This window comes from Heterodontus francisci, chromosome 12 (assembly GCF_036365525.1).
Source record: "Heterodontus francisci isolate sHetFra1 chromosome 12, sHetFra1.hap1, whole genome shotgun sequence".
NCBI lineage: Eukaryota > Metazoa > Chordata > Chondrichthyes > Heterodontiformes > Heterodontidae > Heterodontus > Heterodontus francisci.
Genome location: NC_090382.1, coordinates 31,996,296 through 32,020,132, shown reverse-complemented (window position 1 = coordinate 32,020,132; position 23,837 = coordinate 31,996,296). Strand labels below are relative to the sequence as shown.

General features: G+C 39.1%; 1 protein-coding gene across 4 annotated transcripts in view; it reads right to left on the bottom strand.

Annotated features, from left to right (window-relative positions):
* The window catches only part of LOC137375800 (fibroblast growth factor receptor-like 1), a 211,507-nt gene extending 200,822 nt beyond the window's left edge, over positions 1 to 10,685 (bottom strand). For 2 of the 4 annotated variants that reach the window (XM_068043265.1, XM_068043269.1), the window contains exons 1-2: positions 10,237 to 10,685; positions 2,067 to 2,169 (exon numbers count right to left, since the gene is read on the bottom strand). In XM_068043265.1, coding sequence (XP_067899366.1) covers positions 2,067 to 2,151 — 85 coding nt within the window. In that variant the 5' untranslated portion in view covers positions 2,152 to 2,169; positions 10,237 to 10,685. Of the gene's footprint in view, positions 1 to 2,066; positions 2,170 to 9,793; positions 9,895 to 9,930; positions 10,051 to 10,236 lie in introns of those variants that run through there. The other 2 variants (XM_068043267.1, XM_068043266.1) reach the window with 2 other exon arrangements.
* Positions 10,686 to 23,837: the final 13,152 nt, after the last annotated feature.

Below are 23,837 nucleotides of genomic sequence, written 5' to 3'. Positions count from 1 at the left end.
TTGCTTAAAAACTGTTAAATCTCTAATCTCTTCCAGTTCTGATGAAAGATCATTGACCTGCATCATTAACTCTGTTTCTCTTGCCACAGATATTGCCTGATCTACTGAGTGTTTCCAGCATTTTCTCTTTTTATTACAGATTTCCATCATCTGCAGTATTTTGTTTTTCTTTTGCTATGTATGGCCAGTATCACATCAGGCAGTGCATTTATTAACCACTATGCTACTGGGCGAGTGCAAATCTGTCTCACTAAACCAAAAATAATTTGTACGGTTTCCAGAGAGAATGGGGCTCCTGCATTTGTTTTCCCACATCACTGAACTCTTGCTCTCAGTCACTGATCTCAGCCAGGGTGATTCTCCCATACAGTAGAGGGAAAATCAGAACACCTCCCAAGCCCGTGACCTCCACCATCTGGAAAGACAAGGGCAGCAGGTGCATGGGATGACCATTACTTTCAAGTCCCCAACGTCACACACCATCATGGCTTGGAAATATATTACCATTCCCTCACTGCTGTTGAGTCAAAATCCTGGAAATCCCTACCTAACAGCACTGTGGAAGTATTTACACTGACTGCAGCAGCTCAGGGAGGTGGCTCACCACCATCTTCTCAAGGGCAACTATGGATGGACAATAAATGCTGGCCTTGCCAGTGACATCCACATCCCGGAAATACAAAAAAAAGATCAGAAACAGTCAGTACCGGGCTAGCAGCACACATTGTGCCAGTTGGGCACACAGGGCAGCGGTGACAGAAACCTAGGAGCAGGCCACCCACAAGCCTTATTAGTCAAGAGTAGTTAGTGGCGCAAGAAAACCAGAGGTACAGGGCAGAAAACAGAGATTCACTAGAAAAAAAGTACATCGAAATGAATGGCTTGCAGTTTAGGTCATCATGGAGAGCTGATTTTAAAATTAAAATGGAGAGGGGATTTTGCTATTTAAAAAAAACCTGATACATACAAGGGAAGCAGTGGTTCTGAGCTTTTATTAGTCAGCTTTCTGCTTTAAGAAGTTATTTGTTCTTCTCAACCAGATGATTTGCTGTCCATGTGACTGCTGCAGTGAATTTTCTGGGCTCGAGAAGACGTAGGCATAATGCAGATTCTCTTGCTTCTGTAGTGAGGTTGGCTGCTCACTGTCCCCTCTTCTACACACACACACACAGAGGTGTCAGCATATCAGCACTTAATTGAGGCTCACACTCCAATGTAGTACTAAGGGAGTGCTGCACAGTCAGAGGTGCCGTCTTTCGGATGAAACATTAAACCGAGGCCCCGTCTACTTTCTTATGCCGATGTAAAAGATCCCATGGCACAATTTTGAAGAAGAGCAGGGGAGTTCTCCCCAGTGTCCTGGCCAACATTCATCCCTTAACTAACACTTCAAACAAATTACCTCGTCATTATCACATCGCTGCTTGTGGCAGCATGCTGTGGACATTTCCTACATTACACACTTTTAAAAAGTAATTCATTGTCTATAAAGTGCTTTAAGGCATTCAAGGGTTGTGAAAGGTGCTATGCAAACATGAGCTCTTTTTTCTCTTACTACAGTGGTCACTCCTCCTCTAAATTGTCTCCCCTCTTCTTTACTGGGCAGAACAGAGAGGGGAAAATTGGGTAGGATACTCCAGACAGATCCCACCTGATTTTTTTGTCCACTTAAATTAGAGTGGAATTAGGTTCAGCCATGTGTGTGTGTGCTTCCACCTGCCCAATTTTCCTCCAAGTCCTCCATCTTACATCCAAGCCTTTAAAAGGAAATCCCACCCCATCAACTCCTGACCCCTAAACCTGCTCCCTGAACTTGCTCTGAAACTCCTATCACCTAAACCTGCTCCAAGAACTCCTGAAACCTTTTGACATTTCCTTCTTCCTACAATCTAAAGGCTTTTAAATCCAAAGCTTGGCATCCACTAATTCCTAATCCATGATCTACCTTGTCTACACTCCTACGCTTTGGAACCTCACTGGTGTCCAGCTTATGGGCCTCAGCCCTTCACTTCAGCTGCTGAATGTTTAACAAAAAAGATGGCAGTACGAGTGCTATTGCTACTTACCCCTCACACTACTGCACAGTCCAAACACCATCGTGAAGGCAAGGAGATACAGGAAATCCATCCTAAGTGCACTGCCTCCCAGCATCAACCCGATTGCTCAAGGCTAGAGAAAGTGAAGAAAAAGAAAAAGATTTAGTCAGCTTGCCTTTTTCTTATGTGGGTCTACATGAGTAGCTCCAGCAGACACTCTGTGGGCTTCAGAGGGTGGCAGCTCAGGCACTCAAACATCCACTAAACAGACAAGAATCATGGATGTCAGCGCGGTGTCAGTATAGTGACTCATGGCCTTTATAGCCAAGATAATGGCTGAATTCAGACACTGGTCCAGGCCATATGCATATTGAGAGGATCCCTCTATCAAACCAGTGAAGGGAAGTTATCACGCAGTTATATACAGAGCAACATTACTGTGTATAATAGAGCTATTTTACTGTATAATAGAGCAGTGATACTGTATATTATACAGAGCAACATTAGTGTATATAATAGAGCATCATTACTGCACATAATAGGGCTATTGTACTGTATATAATATGGAGCAGTGATACTGTAAATAATAAAGCAGTGATATTGTATATATTACAGAGCAGTGATACTGTATATAATAGAGCTGTTTTACTGTATATAATAGAGCTATTTTAATGGTTTTAATAGAGCAGTGGTACTGTATAGTATACAGAGCAGCATTAGTGTATATAATAAAGCATTACTGCACATAATAGTTATTGTACTGTATATATGGAGCAGTGATACTGTATACAATAGAGCTGTTTAACTGTATATAATACAGAGCTATTTTACTGATTTTAATACAGAGCAATGATGGTGTATATATAGGGGTATCGGAAAAGGAGTAGGGCATTTAGCCCCTCATGCCTGTTCTGCATTCATTAAGAAGTAGGATCATACGAAATAGGAATAGGAGTAGGCCATTCGGCCCATCGAACCTCCTCCGCCATTCAAACAGATCATCTACCTCTACGCCATTTTTCCCACTATCCCCATTTCTCTTGATGTCATTAGTATACAGAAATCTATTGATTTCTGTCTTGAACATGCTCAATGATTGAGCTTCCACAGCTCTCTGGGGTAGAGAATTCCACAGATTCACCACCTTCTGAATGAAGAAATTCCTCCTCATCTCTGCCTTAAATGGCCTGCCCCGTATTCTGAGACTGTGTCCCCTGGTTCTAGACTCACCAGCCTGAGGAAACATCCTATCCATAGCTACCCTGTCACACCCTGTAAGAATTTTGTAAGTTTCAATGAGATCACGTCTCATTCTTCAAAACTCTAGAGAATACTGGCCCAGTTTTTGCAATCTCTCCTCATAAGACAATCCCACCATCCCAGAGATTAGTCTGGTGAACCTCCGTTGCACTCCCTCTATGGCAAGTATATCCTTCCTTAGATAAGGAGCCCAAAACTGTACACGATACTCCAGGTGTGGTCTCACCAAGGCTTTATACAATTGAGCAATACATCTTTACTCCTGTACTCAAATCCCTTTGCAATGAAGACCAACGTACCATTTGCCATCTTAATTGCTTGCTACACCGGCATACTAGCTTTTAGTAACTCATGAACAAGGACACCCAGGTCTCTTTGGACATCAACATTTCCCAACCTCTCAACATTTAAGAAATACTCTGCCTTTGTTTTTTCCACAAAAGTGGAACACTTCACACTTATCCACATTATATTCCATCTGCCATGTTCTTGCTTATTCACTTAACCTGTCCAAATCCCCTTGAAGCCTCCTTGTATCCTCCTCACAACTTACATTCCCTGAGTTTTGTGTCATCCGCAAATTTGGAAATATTACAATTGGTCTCCATATCCAAATCATTTATATAGATTGTGAACAGCTATGGCACAAGCATTGATCCTTGCAATATCCCACTAGTCACAGCCTGCCATCCTGAGAATAACCCATTTATTCCTACTCTTTGATTTCTGTCAGAGACTGTGTCCCCTGGTTCTATACTCACCAGCCAGAGGAAACATCCTATCCACAGCTACCCTTTGCAATATATTACCCCCAATCCCATGTGCTCTGATCTTGTTTACTAATCTCCTGTGTGGGACCTTGTAAAAAGCCTTCTGAAAATCCAAATACACCACATCCACTGGTTCTCCTTTATCTATGCTACAAGTAACATCCTCAAAAAACTCCAACAGGTTTGTCAAACATGATTTCCCTTTCACAAATCAATGTTGGTTCTGCCCAATCGTATCATTATTTTCCAAGTGTCCAGTTATCTCATCCTTTATAATAGATTCTAAAATTTTCCCCACTACTGATGTCAAACTAACAGGTCTGTATTTCTCTTTCTTTCTCGCTCCCTTCTTAAATAGTGGGGTTATATTTGCTACTACCCATTCTGTAGGACCTTTCCAGAATCTGTAGAATTTTGAAAGATAACCATCCACTATCCCTATAGCCACCTCCTTTAATACTCTGGGATGTAGCTTATCTGGTCCAGGAGATTTATCAACTTTCAATCCAATTAATTTTTCCAAGTACTACCTCTTTATTGATACTAATTACTTTCAGTTCCTCATTTTTACAAGTCCCTTTGTTCCCTGGTATTTCTGGGAGATTTTCTGTGTCTTCTTCTGTGAAGACAGACACAAAGTAATTGTTTAGTCTCTCTGCCATTTCCTCATTCTTCACCATAAACCCCCCTGTCGCTGCCTGCAATGGACCCACATTCGTCCTTGCTAATTGTTTCCTTTTCACATACCACCTTTATGTTTCTAGCTAGCTTGTATTCATAATCCCTTTTCCCTTTCTTTATCAATTTTCTGGTCCTCCTTTGTTGGACTCTAAATTGCTCCCAATCCTTGGGCTTACCACTTTTTCTGGCAAGCTTATAAGCCACTGCCTTGGACCTAATGCAATCTTTAACTTCTTTTGTTTGCCACGGTTGGGTTTTTGTGTCTTAGAGTAATACATAGATCAGTGTTATTGTATATAACTCAGAGCAGTGATACTGTATATAATATGGAGCTGTTTTACTGTCTAAAATACAGAGCAGTGATACTGCACATAATACAGCAGTGGTCATTGTGTACAATACAGCTGTTTCATTGTATATAATAGAGCAGTGCTGCTGTCTATAATAAAGCAGTGATATTGTATATGATATGGAGCAGTTATACTGTATAAAATACAAAAACAGAGGCAGCTTTGGTGGGACAGACAGGTCCGCAGGATGGAAGACAGTTGATTACCCAAGGACCTTTTGTATGGTGAGGTATACATGATACAGAGCAGTGATACTCTAAATGATATGGAGCAATGATACTGTATAAAATACAGAATAACATTGTATATATTAGCGCAGTGATATTATATATAATACAGAGCAGCGATACTATCTATGATAGAGTAGTGATAGAATGGAGCAGTGATACAGTATACAATACAGAACAGTAATACTCGATATGCGTAGCAAGAAGACTGTACATAATAGAGCAGTGACCCTGTATATAATAAAGCATTAATGCTGTATATAAGAGCAATGATATTGTAAAAAATATGGAGCTGTGATACTATATAAAATACAGAGCAGTGATACTCTATATAATGCAGCTGTTTTACTGTATAAAATACAGAGCAGTGATACTGTCTATAATAGAGCAATGATATTGTATAAAATACAGAGCAGTGATACTGTCTATAATAGAGCAATGATATTGTATAAAATACAGAGCAGTGATACTCTATATAATGCAGCTGTTTTACTGTATAAAATACAGAGCAGTGATACTGTCTATAATAGAGCAATGATATTGTATAAAATACAGAGCAGTGATACTCTATATAATGCAGCTGTTTTACTGTATAAAATACAGAGCAGTGATACTGTCTATAATAGAGCAATGATATTGTATAAAATACAGAGCAGTGATACTCTATATAATGCAGCTGTTTTACTGTGTAAAATACAGAGCAGTGATACTGTCTATAATAGAGCAATGATATTGTATAAAATACAGAGCAGTGATACTCTATATAATGCAGCTGTTTTACTGTATAAAATACAGAGCAGTGATACTGTCTATAATAGAGCAATGATATTGTATAAAATACAGAGCAGTGATACTCTATATAATGCAGCTGTTTTACTGTATAAAATACAGAGCAGTGATACTGTCTATAATAGAGCAATGATATTATATAAAATATAGAGCAGTGATACTCTATATAATGCAGCTGTTTTACTGTATAAAATACAGAGCAGTGATACTGTCTATAATAGAGCAATGATATTGTATAAAATACAGAGCAGTGATACTCTATATAATGCAGCTGTTTTACTGTATAAAATACAGAGCAGTGATACTGTCTGTAATAGAGCAATGATATTATATAAAATATAGAGCAGTGATACTCTATATAATGCAGCTGTTTTACTGTATATAATAGAGCAGTGATACTGTCTATAATAGAGCAATGATATTGTATAAAATATAGAGCAGTGATACTCTATATAATGCAGCTGTTTTACTGTATATAATACAGAGCAGTGATACGCTATATAATGTAGCTGTTTTACTGTATATAATACAGAGCAGTGATACGCTATATAATGTAGCTGTTTTACTGTATATAATACAGAGCAGTGATACTGTCTATAATAGAGCAATGATATTGTATAAAATATAGAGCAGTGATACTCTATATAATGCAGCTGTTTTACTGTATAAAATACAGAGCAGTGATACTGTCTATAATAGAGCAATGATATTGTATAAAATATAGAGCAGTGATACTCTATATAATGCAGCTGTTTTACTGTATAAAATACAGAGCAGTGATACTGTCTATAATAGAGCAATGATATTGTATAAAATATAGAGCAGTGATACTCTATATAATGCAGCTGTTTTACTGTATATAATAGAGCAGTGATGCAATCTATAATAGAGCTGTGATATATTTATAATATGGAGCAGTGAATCTGTAAATACAGAAAAGTAATACTGTATATAAAATAGAGTAGTGATTATTATACATAATATAGAGCAGTGATACATTATGTAACAGAGCAGTGATATTCTATATAATACAGGGGCAGTGATACTGTATATAATAGAGCTGTTGTACTGTACATAAGAACTGCATTATTGTATATAATAGAGCTGTGTTCCCATATATAAACAGAGCAGTGTTACAATACACAAGACCCTGAACAGAGTTACTGTATATAATGTTCACAACAGCATTGCTGTATATAACCAAACAGTATTACTGTATAAGAGTTGTGTTCCTATCTTTAATAGAACATATTACTATATATAACAGGGTAATATTACTGTATATACTCTATACAATACAGTGCTGTGCTACTGTATATATGCGATGTGTTACTCTACATAACACATAGAGCAGTGATATTATATATAATACCCAGTGCAGTATTACTGTATTTAATACAGAGCAGTGTCTCCATATATAATAAAGAGCAGTAACTTCACTGGCTGTGAATTGGGATGCACTGAGGTGGCACTGAGATGCAGTATATAATTGTTTTTTGTCATTCTTTACACAGAGCAGTTTTACTATAAGACAGAGCAGTTTCTCTATATATAACATAGGGTTGTGTTACATTATATAAAATAGTTATGTTGTTATATATAATACATAAAGCCATGTATCATATATACAGCATTATTACTATTATACACAGAGCTTTGTTACTGTATACAATACACAGTGCACTGATATTATATATAATATAGAGAGCTGTGACACTATATATAATATACATAAGGTATCAACCTTTATTCAGTGGTCACGCTCTTGCCTCTGACTCAGAAGGTTGTGGGTTCAAGCTCCACTCCAGAGACTTGAGCACAACATCTATGCTGACGTTTTAATGCAGTACTGAGGGAATGCTGCACTATCAGAGGCACCGTCTTTCAGATGAAATGTTAAACCGAGGCCCTGTCTGCCCTCGCAGCTGGATATAAAAGACCCCACCACACTATTTGAAGAGCAGGAGAGTTCTCTTGGTGTCCTGGGCAATATTTATTCCTCAAACAGATTATCTGGTCAATTATCTCATTGGAGTTTAGGAGAGCTTACTGTGTACAAATTGATTGCTATTTCCTACATTACAACAATTACTACACTTCAAAAGTACTTCATTGGCTGTGTAGCCCTTTGGGAAGTCCCAAGGTCATGAAAACCACTCTATAAATGGCTGTTATTCTTTCTTTACACATAGCAATCTGGCTATAACACAGCATAGCATTACTGTAGATAAAACATGAGCAGTATTATACATAACACAAAGAGCAGTGTCATGATATATAAATATAATGGGGTGACTACAATACAGAGAAATGTTACTGTATATTGCATACAAAGCAATATTATATATTACACATAGTATGACTGCAAACAATACACAGAGCAGTATCATATACAAGTAAAATAGCAATGCCACTGTATGTTACATAGAGCAGTGTTATATGATAAACACAACACTGTCATCTAAATGCAAGAGGCAAAAAAGTGTTATTGTATATAATATATAGAAGTGTTACTGTTTATAATAGCTTTTTCAATATACAGTGTTGCCATTATATAATACAGCAATATTACAGAATTTACAGTGGTATGTTTGTATATCACAGAGGTGTTACAAAGAAAGAAAGACATACATTTATATAACGTCTTTCACGACCTCAGGATGTACCAAAGTGCTTTTCTTTCTTTTTATAAAATGTACATGGAGTGTTAGCATATATTTATATAATAGTGCGATAATATGTAACATTCAAAGTGTTATTAATTACAAAAACTGCAAGCAATTTAGGTAACATGTAGAGAATTTTATGATATTAAACATTATACCTCTCCGATATACTTTATATCCCTCATTGTAACCTTTTGATATGTCTTGGGTCCCACTCTGTATCGTTCTTTAATATAACCATTGTGCTAATTGTAAGTCTGTTATGCCATAACCATGCCTTGTACGGTAACACTGCCAGATATACACCACAGCTTCACTGTAACTGTCTAGAATCTCCTGCATTTGGTCTTGTAACATTGATATAACACACAACATTCTGTAGCATTCTGATATACTTTAAAGCTTCACTGTAATCCTCTGATATATTATGTACATATCACTCTCTAATATGCCCTACATCCTTCACAGTAACAATCTTTCAGATTCCCCACAATCCTCACTGTAACTCTCATATACTCCACATCCCTCACTGTAACTGTATTGCACCCCTCATAATAACACTCTCACATACCCCACTGCCTTCAGTGTAGCACATTCTTATATAACATAGATTTAAATTGACATTCTGTCTGTAGCCTATTCCTCTCTGGCAAACTCTTAGAATCACTGAAAGGCAGCTTTATAGAAACTCTACTTCTTAGATTTCCAACATATTTTTCTAAACATTAGTATTGGTACCTAACCAAATAGAAAGAAAAGAAAATTTGGGTGGTTTTCTTTTACAGACACGTTGAACAACAAAAGCTGAAGTGCAGAAATTACAGCTAATCCTGGCTGCTGAGTGTTTTTCAGCATTATTTAAAATACATCTTGCAAGTATAGTGACTTTATGTGCAGGGCTTAAAACTTTCCACTTCCAGGGCATTAGGCAAAGGACCTCCTTTATACTCGATTGTACCCAGTTGCAATAAATTTACATTATCCAGAGGTGCCAAAGAGATTGGAAAACTTTACCTTAACTCCTGATCTTCCCCTTGCTCTGGGGTTCCTTCTCTTGTCACTTTCTGTATTCCTTTCTCTCCCTCTGTTCTTTCACTGATATGTCTCACTCTTTCTGTCTCTCTCATTTCTGTTAATCTGTTTCCTCTCACCTTCTTAGTCTCTGTGTTCATCCTACTCTCCTTTCCGCTTCTGTCTCTGGTCTCCTCTCTCTGTATCTCTGTTTCCTTGTTTTAGCTTCCCTCTATTCTCACTCGTCTTCTATCTCACCTCTTTGCTTCTATTTTATTCTCTTTCTCATCCCCCACCCTTGATTTAGTCTGCTTTTCTCACTGTCCAGTTCTATCTATTCTCACTATGTCTGCCTAGCCATCTGTTTTTCTCTCACTCTCACACACACATTCTCTTCTGCTTACATGACGTGAACACACCAATTATCTTAAAATAAAACAACTTACCCCACAATGTCTGCACCCACCAGTTCAAACGGCTTTCCATAAAGCTTTCACTCTTGCAATAAAACAAACCATCGCTGCGCTGGTCCAAACTTTACAAGTAAGGCTCCCATACTAAAACACACAAAAAAATCTGGAGCGTTTGTAACTGTCAGTACATATATATTTTATGAAAGGGGTTGTTAATTTCGAGAATCTGTTGGTGGGATAAAAGCAGGAGAAGGATTTAAATGTCACTGTAAGATCCCTAGGCGTTCACATCTCTTGGAAGGTCCCATAAAGTGTCCCAATTTTAAAGGGTTCACTGGCACCAGTCATGACTGATTTTCTTTTCTATATATACATAGGGTTCTGTCGCTGAGATTGCGAGCTCGTCCGATCCCCACCCCCCACTGTCAGGTTGGCGGTGTCGGACACACTGTTGGACGAGCCTCAAACCCCTCGACTCAAACTTTCGTAGCGGCTCCAAACTTTTCACCAATCAGATTGCAAGCTCTGCTGTCCGGCGCCCTCTACTGGAAGTTTCGAGCCATTGTCAATGTACTGGAAATAGGATGAACCGATAAAGCAACAAATTTTCAACGTCCAGCTTTTTTTTGAAAGATGCTAACGATTGCTGAGATTCCGTAACACTAGCATCGTTACTGTGTCAAACTGGCCATTTATTCTTTCTGGCAATGACTGTCAGCTGCTATTCAACCATAGATTGCTCCTACAACACTCTCTCTCTCTGAAAACTCACCCAGCCTCTCTGAACCACCCTATCTCTGTAACCTCCTCCAGTCAAGAGGGGAAAAGACAATTTTTTTAAAGAGAAAGTGGGAATAGTGATGTTGGGGATAGTAAGTAGCAGAGCTTTCCCAAACATTCTGTTGTTCTGACTCTAGCCTCTTCTGTAAACCTCCCTCCCTTCGTTCCAACATTGGTGGCTGTGTCTTCAGATGCCTAGGCCACATGCTCTGGAATTCCTCTCCTAAACCCCCTTCACTTTTCCACTACAATCTCCTCCTTTAGACTGCTTCTCAAAACCCACCACTTGACTAAGCTTTTGATCATCCTTCATAATATCTTTAGCTCAGAGTCGACTTCTGTCAGATTAACTCTGAAGTGCCTTGGGACATTTTTCCACATTAACGGAACTATATAAATGCAAGTTTTGTTACTGTAGAGCGGGATGGTGGCGTTCCTTGTTACTATAGTTAGCCTATGAATTGACACAAGCACTTTCATGTTCTCCTAGGCGTCAAGTCGTGGAAGAACAAACACTCTCCCAGACTGTGCAACATAAGCTACAAACTACGAATGAGGCATATTAAAAGTAAAAAGTAGACAGTAGCAGAAAGTCAATATATCAGGTTTCACTTAATGACAGAATTTTTAACGTACACCTCCTCAGATATAGAAAATACAAGGTACAACATTATTTAACTCTCTCAATAATATTAAAAGTGGATCACTGTTATAACATAACTTGTATGTGAGGTATTGCCTACCAGTAGAGTGTTTCCAGACTCTATCATAATGGGCTGAAAAGAACTGGGGAGCACACTCCTTGTGATGTACCTCTCAAATTCTTTGAAGCTCAAAATTGGGCTTCAGTATGTGTCTTTGGAAAGCTTGAAAAATTAAGTAATGGATGTTATACTCCAGAAAGCCAGGTGGTGAAGGGTAGAAACAGAATCAATCTTTCTGCACTTTTATATGCTTTTATTTAGAGATACATATTCTCCACCGCTTCGCAAAATCCTCTCCCCAAGGGCTCTCTTACTGGGGATTATTTCCAAGGAGCCCAGTTCTTGGCACAACTGACTGATCTTCAGATGGAATCCAGAAACAATACTAGTGAGCCCGATTGCAACTCACTCCAAACCTATTCAGAGTTAAAATCGGGCCCAGTGTGTCAGCAGACCATTCGAGTATGAAGCATCATAACCAAAGCCAGTCCTATCCTCACAGACAAACACTTTCCAGGAAGAGTCACTGGATGATGATCCCTGGCTAATTCCTCCCCTCACTCCCCTCCTTTCAGCAACAATGAAGAAAGGGAGAAGGGAATGTTAGGCGAAAAATAAGTGACTAATACTTTCAGTGGTCCATAATCTTGTTCTTCCTTGATTTGAAAGGGTGGTTGGGGGAGGGCATGCGAAGTACTGTTTTATACAAGCGAGTGACATTTGTAACTAAGTAAATGCACGGCAGGTTAAGGGCGGGACTGACTGCATAGCTCCATGGAGAGCCAGCATGGACTCAATGGACCGAATGGCCTCTATCTGTGCCGTAAACAACTCTATGACTCTATAAACAAACACCTCCTCACCCAACAACCACAGCTTCAGTCTTTTCCTTTTTATTGGGGCACAAGTGAATCCCCAGTTAATGCCAACCACCTGCATGCAATGAATATACAATGAACAGATTCCCTTCTCCCTCTTTAAATAAAAAAGTACTAAAAAAAAAATAGATGTACAACCAAAATTTCAGAACAAATTAAATCAAAGACCTCCATATTCTGTACAAAACATTACATTGTAAGACCTAACAATTTCTTCAAACACGCATTTTTTTAAACAATCTGACTGTTGATGACTTGCATCCAACCATTTAATTTTAGAGATTTCCTTTCTCTCCAGCATTTGTTTCAAGCCAGCAAGGGCAATCCATAATCTTTTTTCACTCACACTTTTTCGTAGAGTGTACATTACCCCACAAGATACAATCTTCAGTATGCCCATTGTACAGGATCTCACTTAAAATATTTGACAAATAAAATCTTCATGAGAGCCAGTGTTTCAGCAGCCAAAGTACTTTTAAGTACCCTTTTTATTAATAGCTTCCCAAGCTAAAGGACAACATTTCCCATTCTCACCCATCAGAAATATTGTGAAACCAGCTGCGCTAGAATATCCATCAGGAAGATTAGTACGTGAAGCATCACTAAAAATGATTAGCTTCATGTTCTTTGGGTCACATAAGAATGGGAACTTAAGTATACATTTGTCCAGATTTAACTTTCTTAATGTTTCCTTTAAAACATTTTCTACTTTAGGGTGTTTCATCATAGTATTTAACTCCAACACACCAAAACTAGCATCTGGTCTAGTCTGAATGCACAACCAGTTCAATTGACCGATTATGCTTTGCAATTGCTCTGTCTTTTCTTTGGATATAAAATCATCCTTCTGTGATGACCTAGTATGATTAACTGGGATGACAGTAACACTCTCTAAATAGGATTGCTGATTTAAAGTTATTCAAGACCTACTTTGCTTAATAGCTAAACCATTATATTTAAAAGCCCCATAAGACGAACTCTTAATTTTAAATTCTACTCTAATCTTATTCATAACACCTTTCTCAAATTCCACAATACCACCCCATAAGAAATCAACAAAATGCATCATGACAATGCCAGAAAGTTTCCCTTTATAATACCAATGAAACATTGTGGGATCTGCTTTTACTTGAACATACAATCTTTCTATAGAAAAACAGATGTCAATGAAAAATATCATATCCTGTAGGCATCATTCAGGCCATAGATACATTTGTTTAGTTTCCATAGTTTTCCTTCTGCATCTTTGGGAGGTTTCAGAAACACTTCTTTCTGAAAAGAATCACCCTGCAGAAATGTAGCTTTTATGTTGATTGACCTACACACCCGTGAATATGTGGCCAAAAGAGTTTAAAAGATTTTGAAGATTACTTTTCGTGCTGTGGGAGAATCCACTCTAACATCTGTATCATCCAGTCACTCTTGAAAACCACTAGCAACTAACCTCGTGTTAGCCTTACAAGTCTCATTTTCAGTACAAATTTGCCTATATTACAAAGCTGGTTGCCTGATATCTGGTACCGCAGAATAAATTCCTAATTCTCTCCAACTAATTCCCTTTATTTTGCCTCTCTTATTAATTTATCCTCAAGTTTATTGGCAGCCACTAAAACTTCATTGTCATGAGGACTTCTACTTTTGTTGTGAGACTGTTCTGTGGTCTTTATTTCATATGTGTAATCTATTCAAGCTACAAACTCTACTTCTACCTTTATATCTGCCAGGATTACTACTGCAAGATCTCCCTCTCACACTATTGGAGGCTCTTTCTGTGGTACGTGATCGTTTTTTGACACATGCGTCCTGTCCGGACTCAATGTGCTTTCTTACGCTCCACTCTTTCACCCCATTCTGCCAGTCCATGGATCTCACTTCTTGGCCATCATCCTGAACATTCAACCAAAATTTAAACTTGACTGTAGGTTTACCTGCACATCCTACAATTGTTGCATCACTTCATTCTCTAGACCCCTCTGGAATATATGCCACCCAATTATGCATTCTGAGCAACTGGCCTTTGGATGTGATAGCTCTGTCCAGTGAGCCATGATCACTCACATTACCACTATCCAGCCCTTGATCTACCATATTCTGTTCCTCTGGACCTTTATCACAAAACACATGAGCTTTTGAGGTATAAGGTGCCTCATTTACTTCTATCAGCTGCTCAGAGTCAAAGATTCTGTAATAAATTTTGATTAATCATGATGATTGAACTTTAATAGTTTGATTACCATGTTTGACAAATACTGTCTTACCAACGTGACCTATTACCTTACCAGGGCCTTTCCATACCCATGACCCTCTCCTGTATAGTATATTAAATCTTCTGAATTGAAATTCATCTCAGATGGTCTTATATGATACCTCAGTGGTGTCCGAATTTTCTCCGAGACCTCCAACCATCTGGAGTGAATTCTTTGAATGAGCCGCCCATGCAAGAACAGTTGTCAACTTGTAGTTTGGTTCATCAGCTAAAACTTTATGCAGCATTTCATTGATAACCACATGATTCCTTTCATAAAGTCTATTGCTAAAAGAACTTTCAGGTGCGGTATTCATGACCATGATGTTCAAATTTTCACACATGAATCTGAACTCCTCATTGGGAAATTCCCCTTAATTTCAGTCAGAAAGTTCAGTTTTCCTATCAATTTCTCCATAATTTTGTTTATAAAACCTTTTTGTCCTTACTATGTATTATTGTAGAAAGACTCAATCTGGTCACCAGGTATAAAATATAGGATGAACATATTTCTGTCTTTGTCCTATACCTTTAATTCCTTGTCGAAGTCACAAGGATGAGGCGGTATTCTCCAATACTTTTTATAGATTTCACAATTCTTATTAATCTCTTCTAAAATAATTGCTTTACCCTGCTCTAGTCATGCTTCATTTCTGCCTTTTTCATAGAAGGTTTAACCCAACAGCAGAGGTATCTCACTTCGAAACTATATCAGTACTTATAAAATGGCTTACTCCAGCTATTTTACATGGAATTACAACTCTCTTTCGTGACCTCGATGTGTTGTCATCACCAAACCTAAAGCAAGTAGTACTTTTATAATCCTTAACCTTGCGTTGATCCTCACTACTTAGTGAATCAAGATAACATTTTAAACAATCTGTTCCACATACTGTCAAATTGCAAGCATAATCGAGTAGTGCACAGTTAAAAGAGTCCATTCATTAGAGGACTAAAGCTCTTTGTGACCAGTACAATTTGTTCGGATTCATCATTATCTTCACCCTCTACCTCAGAATTCTCTGTCTTGTGTCATTTCGAGGACCCTGCCTCATCACTTTAGGCAATTCACTGCATAATGATACTTCGAGTCACACCTGAAGCACATGTTAATACTTCCTTGGGCATTCCTGGGATTCATTCACCTATTATTGCTGTCCGAATTTTGTCTTCTGCTGTAATAGCCAAATCTGCTTTCATCCTCATGCTTCCTGCCTTTAATCCTTCCATTGTATTGACACCTATGTCCAGTATCTGGACTATTTCAAAAAGTGGCAATCACTGAGCCTTCAATTCTTTGTGTCATCCTGGAATGTCTCATTTGTTCCATGAAGGCTGAAGGAAATGACTATTTCCAAAGGAATTTTTTTAAGGCAGTGGACATCTGTTCCAATAGGGTCTCCTTCTCCGAGAATAGAACACCAGTTATAATCAGTTGCCTGTCCGTGTAAGCCACATTGGCACAATGCAGTAATTTCAATGCTAGTTCTGATCTACGGCTCTCCAAAGTGAATTTTGCCAATCTTTTTTACAACCCCCTGTTAAAGTCCATGATATATTCTCTGGAATGCTCATCATTTTCCGAAATCTATCAAGTTCTGACCATGCCTCATAGGCAGTTAATAGACCATTTTTCTTGTAGACTTCATCCAAGAACTAAGGTCCAATCCTTCATCACTATTCATCTCACAAAATACTTTACATCTGGTTATACTTCTTGTAGAAAGCAATAATGTCAAGGCCATACCTTGTTTTTTCTTTGGAAGGGATGTAACCCATGTCTACATATCCACTTCATTCTTCCACTGGTCATATGCTTCAGAGGGTAATCATTGGAAGGTAATCATACCCTAACAATTTACCTTTGCTTTCTGCCATTTTCCTCACTAGCCACTAGAATTTTAGGTTTCTGCCTGAACATCTTTTACTAAGTTTCATAGAATTATGGAATGGCTGCAACACACAAAGGGGCCATTCAGCCTGTCGTGTCTATGCTGGCTCCCTGCAAGAGCAAATCAACTAGTCCCACTCCCCAGCCCTTTCCCCATAGCCTGGCAAATGGTTTTCTCTTCAGGAGCTTATCCAATTTCTTTTTGAAAGCCACGATTGAATCTGCTTCCATCACACTCCGAGGCAGTGCAGTCCAGATCCTAACCACTTGCTGCATAACAAGGTTTTCACTCATGGTTCTTTTGCCATTCACCTTATATCAATGTCCACTGGTTCCCAACCCTTCTGCCAATGGGAACAGTTTCTCTCTATCTACTCTGACTAGATCCCTCATGATTTTGAACACCTCTATCAAATCTCCTCTCAGCCTTCTCTTATCTAAGGAGAACAGCCCCAGATTCTATACTTTATTCTTGTAACTGAAGTCATGTAATCCTGGAATCATTCTTGTAAATCATTTCTGCACCCTCTCTAAAGCCTTCTCATCCTTCCTAAAGTGTGATGCTCAGAATTGGACACAATACATTTTCAACCTTCACTGTTAGGCAACCATCTTCTCCTACCATGGTATATTCCAGAAAGTCTGGTGGTGAGGAATAGAACTGAAGTCAATCTTTACACATTTTTATGAGCATTTATTTACAAAGTTACACATTACAAACATATACCTCCTAACCCAACCACCAAAGTTTCAGTCTGTTCTTTTTTTATAGGGACACAAGAGAATCCCCAGTTAATGCCCACCACCTGCATCCAATTAAAAACAGTTGACAATGGATTCCTGAACTTCATCCAATGTAGAACCAAATGTATTTGCATATGTGACTAAGCTCTTTACCTGATGTCGGTTAATTTCAGGACAAAGCAAGTGGTCCCACTGGAACAACCTGTCACCATATTGTCCATCTAAAGATAACTTGCATTTATGTAGCATCTTTAACATAGTAAAAGCATCCCAAGGCACTTCACCCTGGTGATAATGGGCCAATGTAGAAGTCAAGACCGGGGTCAAGGTCATGACTCTGAAGATCAAATCATTTTAATATTTAAAAGTACCCCCCTTACTAAGGCGACTAGGAGGGGCAACATACATTGTTACTGGGGTAGGTACAGCAGCCCAGTCAGCCACTGTACTTGGCCCTTTTTTTGGGGGAAGCACCAGATTTCCTCCCACCCACCCAAATTTCAAAGACTTGCTTCTCCTGTCTGTCTGCTACCACCAACCCCAACCCCCCACCGCCCACCTCTGCCAAATATCAAGGGTTCCTTCTTCCATTTGTCTGCCCTGCCCACCCCCCCCCCCCCCCCCAGTATCAAAGATTTATTTCTCCTGTCTGTCCATCACCGCCCGCATCCCCCCCCCCCCACCCCCCCCCCACACGAAGTATGCTTGCTTCTCCTGTCCACCTCCCATCCCCACTGAACACAGACTTTGCTGGATTCTTTAGCAGCATTGGATGCAGGTGGGCATATGCTGGAACTTGACCAGGCTACAACTGTGTATTTTTGAGGTCATAGACTATTATTTGAAATGTGCAGAACTCCTATCTGTCACAATAATTATTGTAGAGAAGGAATGGGGTATTGGGGAGAGTGAATGGTGATATTGGAACTTGGAGAATTGACAATTCTTGGGGAACAGGAAGGTTCTTTGGATGCTGGAGGATTTGGTATTTATCATGAATCCATATGGATAATAGTAACCATACAGATGCATCCAGTAATCTAAACCGACTATGTCCATCTCCTGTATGAACAAAACACAGCTCCATACAATCTATTCAAGGAGTTTCATTGGACAGCATTAGGATGATTTCCCTAATATTTTAATAAAATATATCTTGGATTAGTACATCAATGCATGCCTAACTTATTTATAATATATATTTAACTTATAACCTTGTGCAAATCAGCGGTAAATCCAAATTTGGAATTTCCTGTAAAACTTTGAGCACCCTACCTCTAGAAGTTGTTACGACCAAGGCAGGAGGAGTGCACTGATAATTCAGTCCCACTTCTCCACAGGTCACAGGATATCAGTAAAGTTTCCCACTTACTAAAACAGCCAATTAGATACTCTATTTGTCCCCAGAATAAAGCACACCAACCAGGTTTCTTTAATCAACAACAAAATTATCTGTTTATTATAAAACCAAGTCTTAACCAATAATGAAGTAAATCTATATATGAATTGAGATATTAAAGCTCCTTATTTTTTCCTAGCCCTCATGCACACGCACATACATCCAAAAACCAGTTCACCGGGTGTCAGTTCTCACATTCAATGCAAAAGTCCTTTTTTGAAGATGCAAGATTTCTATAAATTCAGGGATTTTTCAAAAATGCAGGAGGCAACAGTACCTCTTCATACAAGCTTTTGCTTTTCAAGAGCAAGGATTCTTTCTAGAGAGGTAATACGTTTTTGGTTATTCTTCTGATCTCCAAGCAGGTCAAAATAAAATTCCAGTTGCCTGCTTTTGTCCAAACCCATTGGCTTTTAAAGTTCAAAAATGAAACCAAAACCTTCCAGAAACAAGTCACATGCCAAGTCATAAATTCTCTCTTGTCACAGCAGAGGGTAGCTCTGAGGTCAAATCCCCTACTAGTTTCCTTGAAATGACCTGCTTTCCAGTCCTTGTTTATCAGTTCAAGTTTTGTTGAACTTCCTTTCAAAACATCCATAAAATTCAGCTATCTCCAGATGTTCTAGTGTCCACTGAAATCCTTTTCAGTTTTTTAAAAATATAGAACCCCAAGCTTTAATAAAATTATGGAAATTCTCATAACAAAGTGCATGCATGTATTGGCAGAAGTTTGAGAGAAGAGCCACAAGATTAATCGAGGTTTTAGGATTCTAAATTATGCAAAAAACTTGGAAAATTTCATTAGGGTCAAGAATGCTTGAAGAGGTTATCTGGAAAGATTGCATAGTCTGGGGTTCTTTTCCCTTGAAAATAGAAGCTGTTGGAGGGAAGGAGGGGTGGATGTTGGAGGTGGAGTTCCCTGTTTAAGGTCTTTAAGATTATGAAAGAGTTTGATAGGATAGACAGAGATGTTTCCACTTGTGGGGATACCAAAACTATGAGCCACGAACAAATCCAATAGGGAACTCGCTACCGCCTAGCACAATTGAGGCGAATAGCATAGAGTCATTTAAGGAGAAGATAGATAAACACATTAGAAAGAAATAGAAGGATATGCTGGTAGGGTTAGATGAAGGAGAAGAGGAGATTCAAGTGGAGTATAAACACCAGCATTGACCAGTTAAGCCAAATGGCCTATTTGTGTGCTGTAAATTCTATGCAATTCAAATACTATAAATACTGAGGATAGATGATACAGATGTAGGTGGTTAGTCTGTTTCACTTAGATGTGAGCATTTTAAAAACTTCAAGTGATTCTCACTTCGAAGAAACTATTTCCCCTACAGTGCAGTGGAATGTGTGCCAAATTCTCACCATTTGAGTTTAAGTTGATCAACTCCTACAAAAAAGGAACTGAATAAAACATCTGTTTGTGGCTATAAAGACAGAGATGATTATTTCAGAAGGCACCCTGTGCTGCTGAAGCTCTGGGGGATGTGAGTGGTGGAAGGGGAAATTGCCTGTGGGGATCAGGAGGCCAGAATTGAATATTGGAGACTTGGAGATGGATGTATAGTCACAAACCTGAAACATGAACTCTGTTTTTCTCTCCACAGATGCTGCTAGACCTGAGTATTTCTGAGTTTTTATTTTCTACTTTATATTTTGGGGTTTTGCTTGATTAGCTTTAGGGATCAGGGAATATTACAATATTAGAAAAATTTCCCAAGACACCTCACAAAGTCAAGGATTAGGAAGGGTGACCAAAAGCTTGGGCAAAGAAGGGGTTTTAAGGAAGACTTGAAAAGAGGAGGTAGCGAGACTGAGATGCATAGGGAGGGAATTCAAGAGCGTAGGGCTGGTTGAAGAAACAGTTGAAGCCATCTATGTTGGGTTGAAGAGGGCAAAGGCCTAAGAAGCCAGTCAGAGAAATGAAGAGTTTTGAGGGGGGTGCAGGGGCAAGAGAAGATTAGAGGTAGGGAGGAGATGAGATCACAGAGGGATTGCAACACAAAGATAAGGGGCTGCATTTTTCTCGCCCCTCGACGCCATGGGTTGCGGCTGGGGGCCCATAAAATTCAGTGGGGAGAGGCCCGCCTCAACTCCAGGATGTTGAGAAGGGCCCGTTGCACATTACCAGTGGCGGGGTGACCTCAGTGCGCGGGGCCTTCATCTAAATATGCAAATTAACATAAATTAGATATAAATTGACCTACCTGAGGGCGGTGGCCGTCCCACACCGATTTTGCTGTCGACTGCAGCTCGTGCACCTTCGGAACTCTGTATGGAGTTTTGAGGCGAGAACCTGGTGGAGAGGAGGAAGGAATAACATTTTCAGGGTGGGAGGGGTGGAGGAGCAGGGAAAACATTTTTTATTGGCTGTGGGGATGGTGGGAAGGGGTTGAAGGGCAAAGAGTGCAAAGTTTGGGGTTTAAAGGTCGGGACTGTCAAAAATGGTTTTTCGGTGGGGGGCGGGGGAGATAAATTTATTGTGTTCATTGGGCAGGGGGCAGTGGAAGTAGCGCTTTTATGTTCCACTTATTGTTTTTATTGACATTTAAAGTACTGGTCCCTTTAAAATTTTAAATCAGCTCTCAGGGCTTGAAGTTCTTTAGAAATGGTGCCGGCGTCTGCCCAATGGCACTGGACGCCGTTGCCTTGGCGGCCGCCTCTCTATGTCGTCGGGGGTAGCTACTCTGCCCCCTCTATTTAAATCAGCCCCCACACGTAATATCCCAAGGACTGTGAGACAGCACGAATAAAATTCAGCCCAAGAATTGTAAATCTGTGATGTTGGGGTAACTGTGAGCCAATGCATGTCAGGGAGCACAGGGGCGATGGGTAGCGAGACAAGTTAAGATCAGCAGTTTTGGATGAGCTTAAGTTTACACTGACTTCAGAATGGAAGACCCACAAGCAGAGTATTGGAATAGTCAAGCCTGGACAATAGGGTAGCGCACATGTGGATTGAGTAAACAGTAGAATTCATGATCCCTTGACACTATTTTGAAGAGCTTGGGCAACAACATTTTCCCACAACCAATTTCACTGAAAGATTATCTGGTCATTATTTCATTGCTGTTTGTGGGCCCTGGCTGCACGCAAATTGGCTGCCTTGTTTCCTGTATTAAATCAGTGACTAAAGCACTGTGACATTTTGAAAGGTTCTTATATATAAATTCAAGACTCTGCAGTTGTGAAGCCTGTCCAAGAGCAGGACTCAGAATTGACCAATGGTGAAGGGCCTCATTCAATTGTTAAATCCCCATCATTGTCATAGTAGCACTGATTCCCAAGAAAGACATTTATTTGTTTGCCTTTACTTTTGTCCATATTGGGCAGCTGTAGTCAAGACCAGTTGAAAATCCCAGAGATAACGGCAGGGAATTGGCAGAGTGGCTTCCGAAGAACTTCCCGCCACATTGCAATGGAGTTGCATTATTTTTCCAAATTACAATCCATAGCCTGTGCTAATTCAGCAAGTCTCAAACAGGACTGTGGTGCTTACTACAATCTTCCCAGACTTGAGAGATAAAGAAAGCTTGAACCACAATCCTCAGACATTGGAAACAAGTACATGAATATTTGTTGTCCTGACTGCAATGCTTACTGTTAAGTGTTGAAGCTCTTCCAGCTCCACACAAGTCACAATTGGGACAGAGGTTGTAAAAGGCACTGTAACAATGCAGTTTGTTCTGGGAAAAGCTGAAATACACTCACTCGAAAATCCCCACAGAACAGAGGACACTATTTAATATATGAGATTTAACAAAAATAGGTGCCAGAGTACTGGTGTGATATTCAAAAAGGAGACATGAATGAGCAAATTCTAGATGGGTTTCTAGACTTAGTCATGAAATCGCTGAAGAACATTTTACACAGTACAAACATTCTCTGAAGGAACATAAAGGTTGAGGGCAACAAAGTTTGACAAAAAATAGCTTGCATTTCACAAATCTGGTAAGCTACTGAATGCAATAAATAATTGGATGGTCATTTGGTGAAGATATATAGGGATAATAAATGAAGGGATAGAGTTGATGAAATAGTAACCAATGACACAAATGTTAGAAAATAGAAAAAGCAAAGTTCAGAGATGAAGGATCTGTCTAAATTCACTAGATTGAAAAACTAGCACACAATTCAACTCAGTGGGAAGTTTTAAAAATCAATACAGTGCAAAATAACTATTCTTTCAAAGTAAAAGATTCAGATAACCATTTCAAACTGGAAGTACATAAAGTGCAGCAGCAATCAGAAGGGATTAAAGAAAATGGAGTGTAAAAAGGATAGAACTGGTCATGAATGAAGAGCATCTACTTTGAGCGTGAAGGTACAATTCAGAAATATTTTCCATCTGTTCTTACAAATGATGAAAGTAAGTGTAGAGAACATGGAACAATTGCGAACAGATTTACTTTAGAAAAAGTAAAAGTTCACATGTCCCTTACATTTATAATGCCGTGAGGAAAGAGAATAAAACAGATATACCACATTTAGAAGAACCAATAACATCCCTTAATCATAGTGACCCATTTTAAATTGCATGATCAACTGTCCACCTGCAGATAGCGTTGAGTGTCCCAAAATAACACTGCTGGCTTGCATGGGTTAGACCAATAAGTTAAGGAACCAACTAGAGAACAGACTACCCTAGAACTAGATATTGTGCAATAAGAAAGGATTAATTAACAATCTTGTTGTGCGGGGTCCCTTGGGGAGGAGTGACCATAACATGATAGAATTCTTCATTAAGATGGATAATGAAGTAGTTGAATCCGAAACTAGGGTCCGGAATCTAAATAAAGGAAACTACAAAGGTATGAAGCGTGAATTAGCTATGGTAGATTGGGGAACTTTACTAAAAAGGTTGATGGTGGATAGGCAATGAATTATATTTAAAAATGTGTGCATGAATTACAACAAAAATCATGAATCCTGTCTGGCGCAAAAATAAAACCGGAAAGGTGGCTCAACCATGGCTTACAAAAGA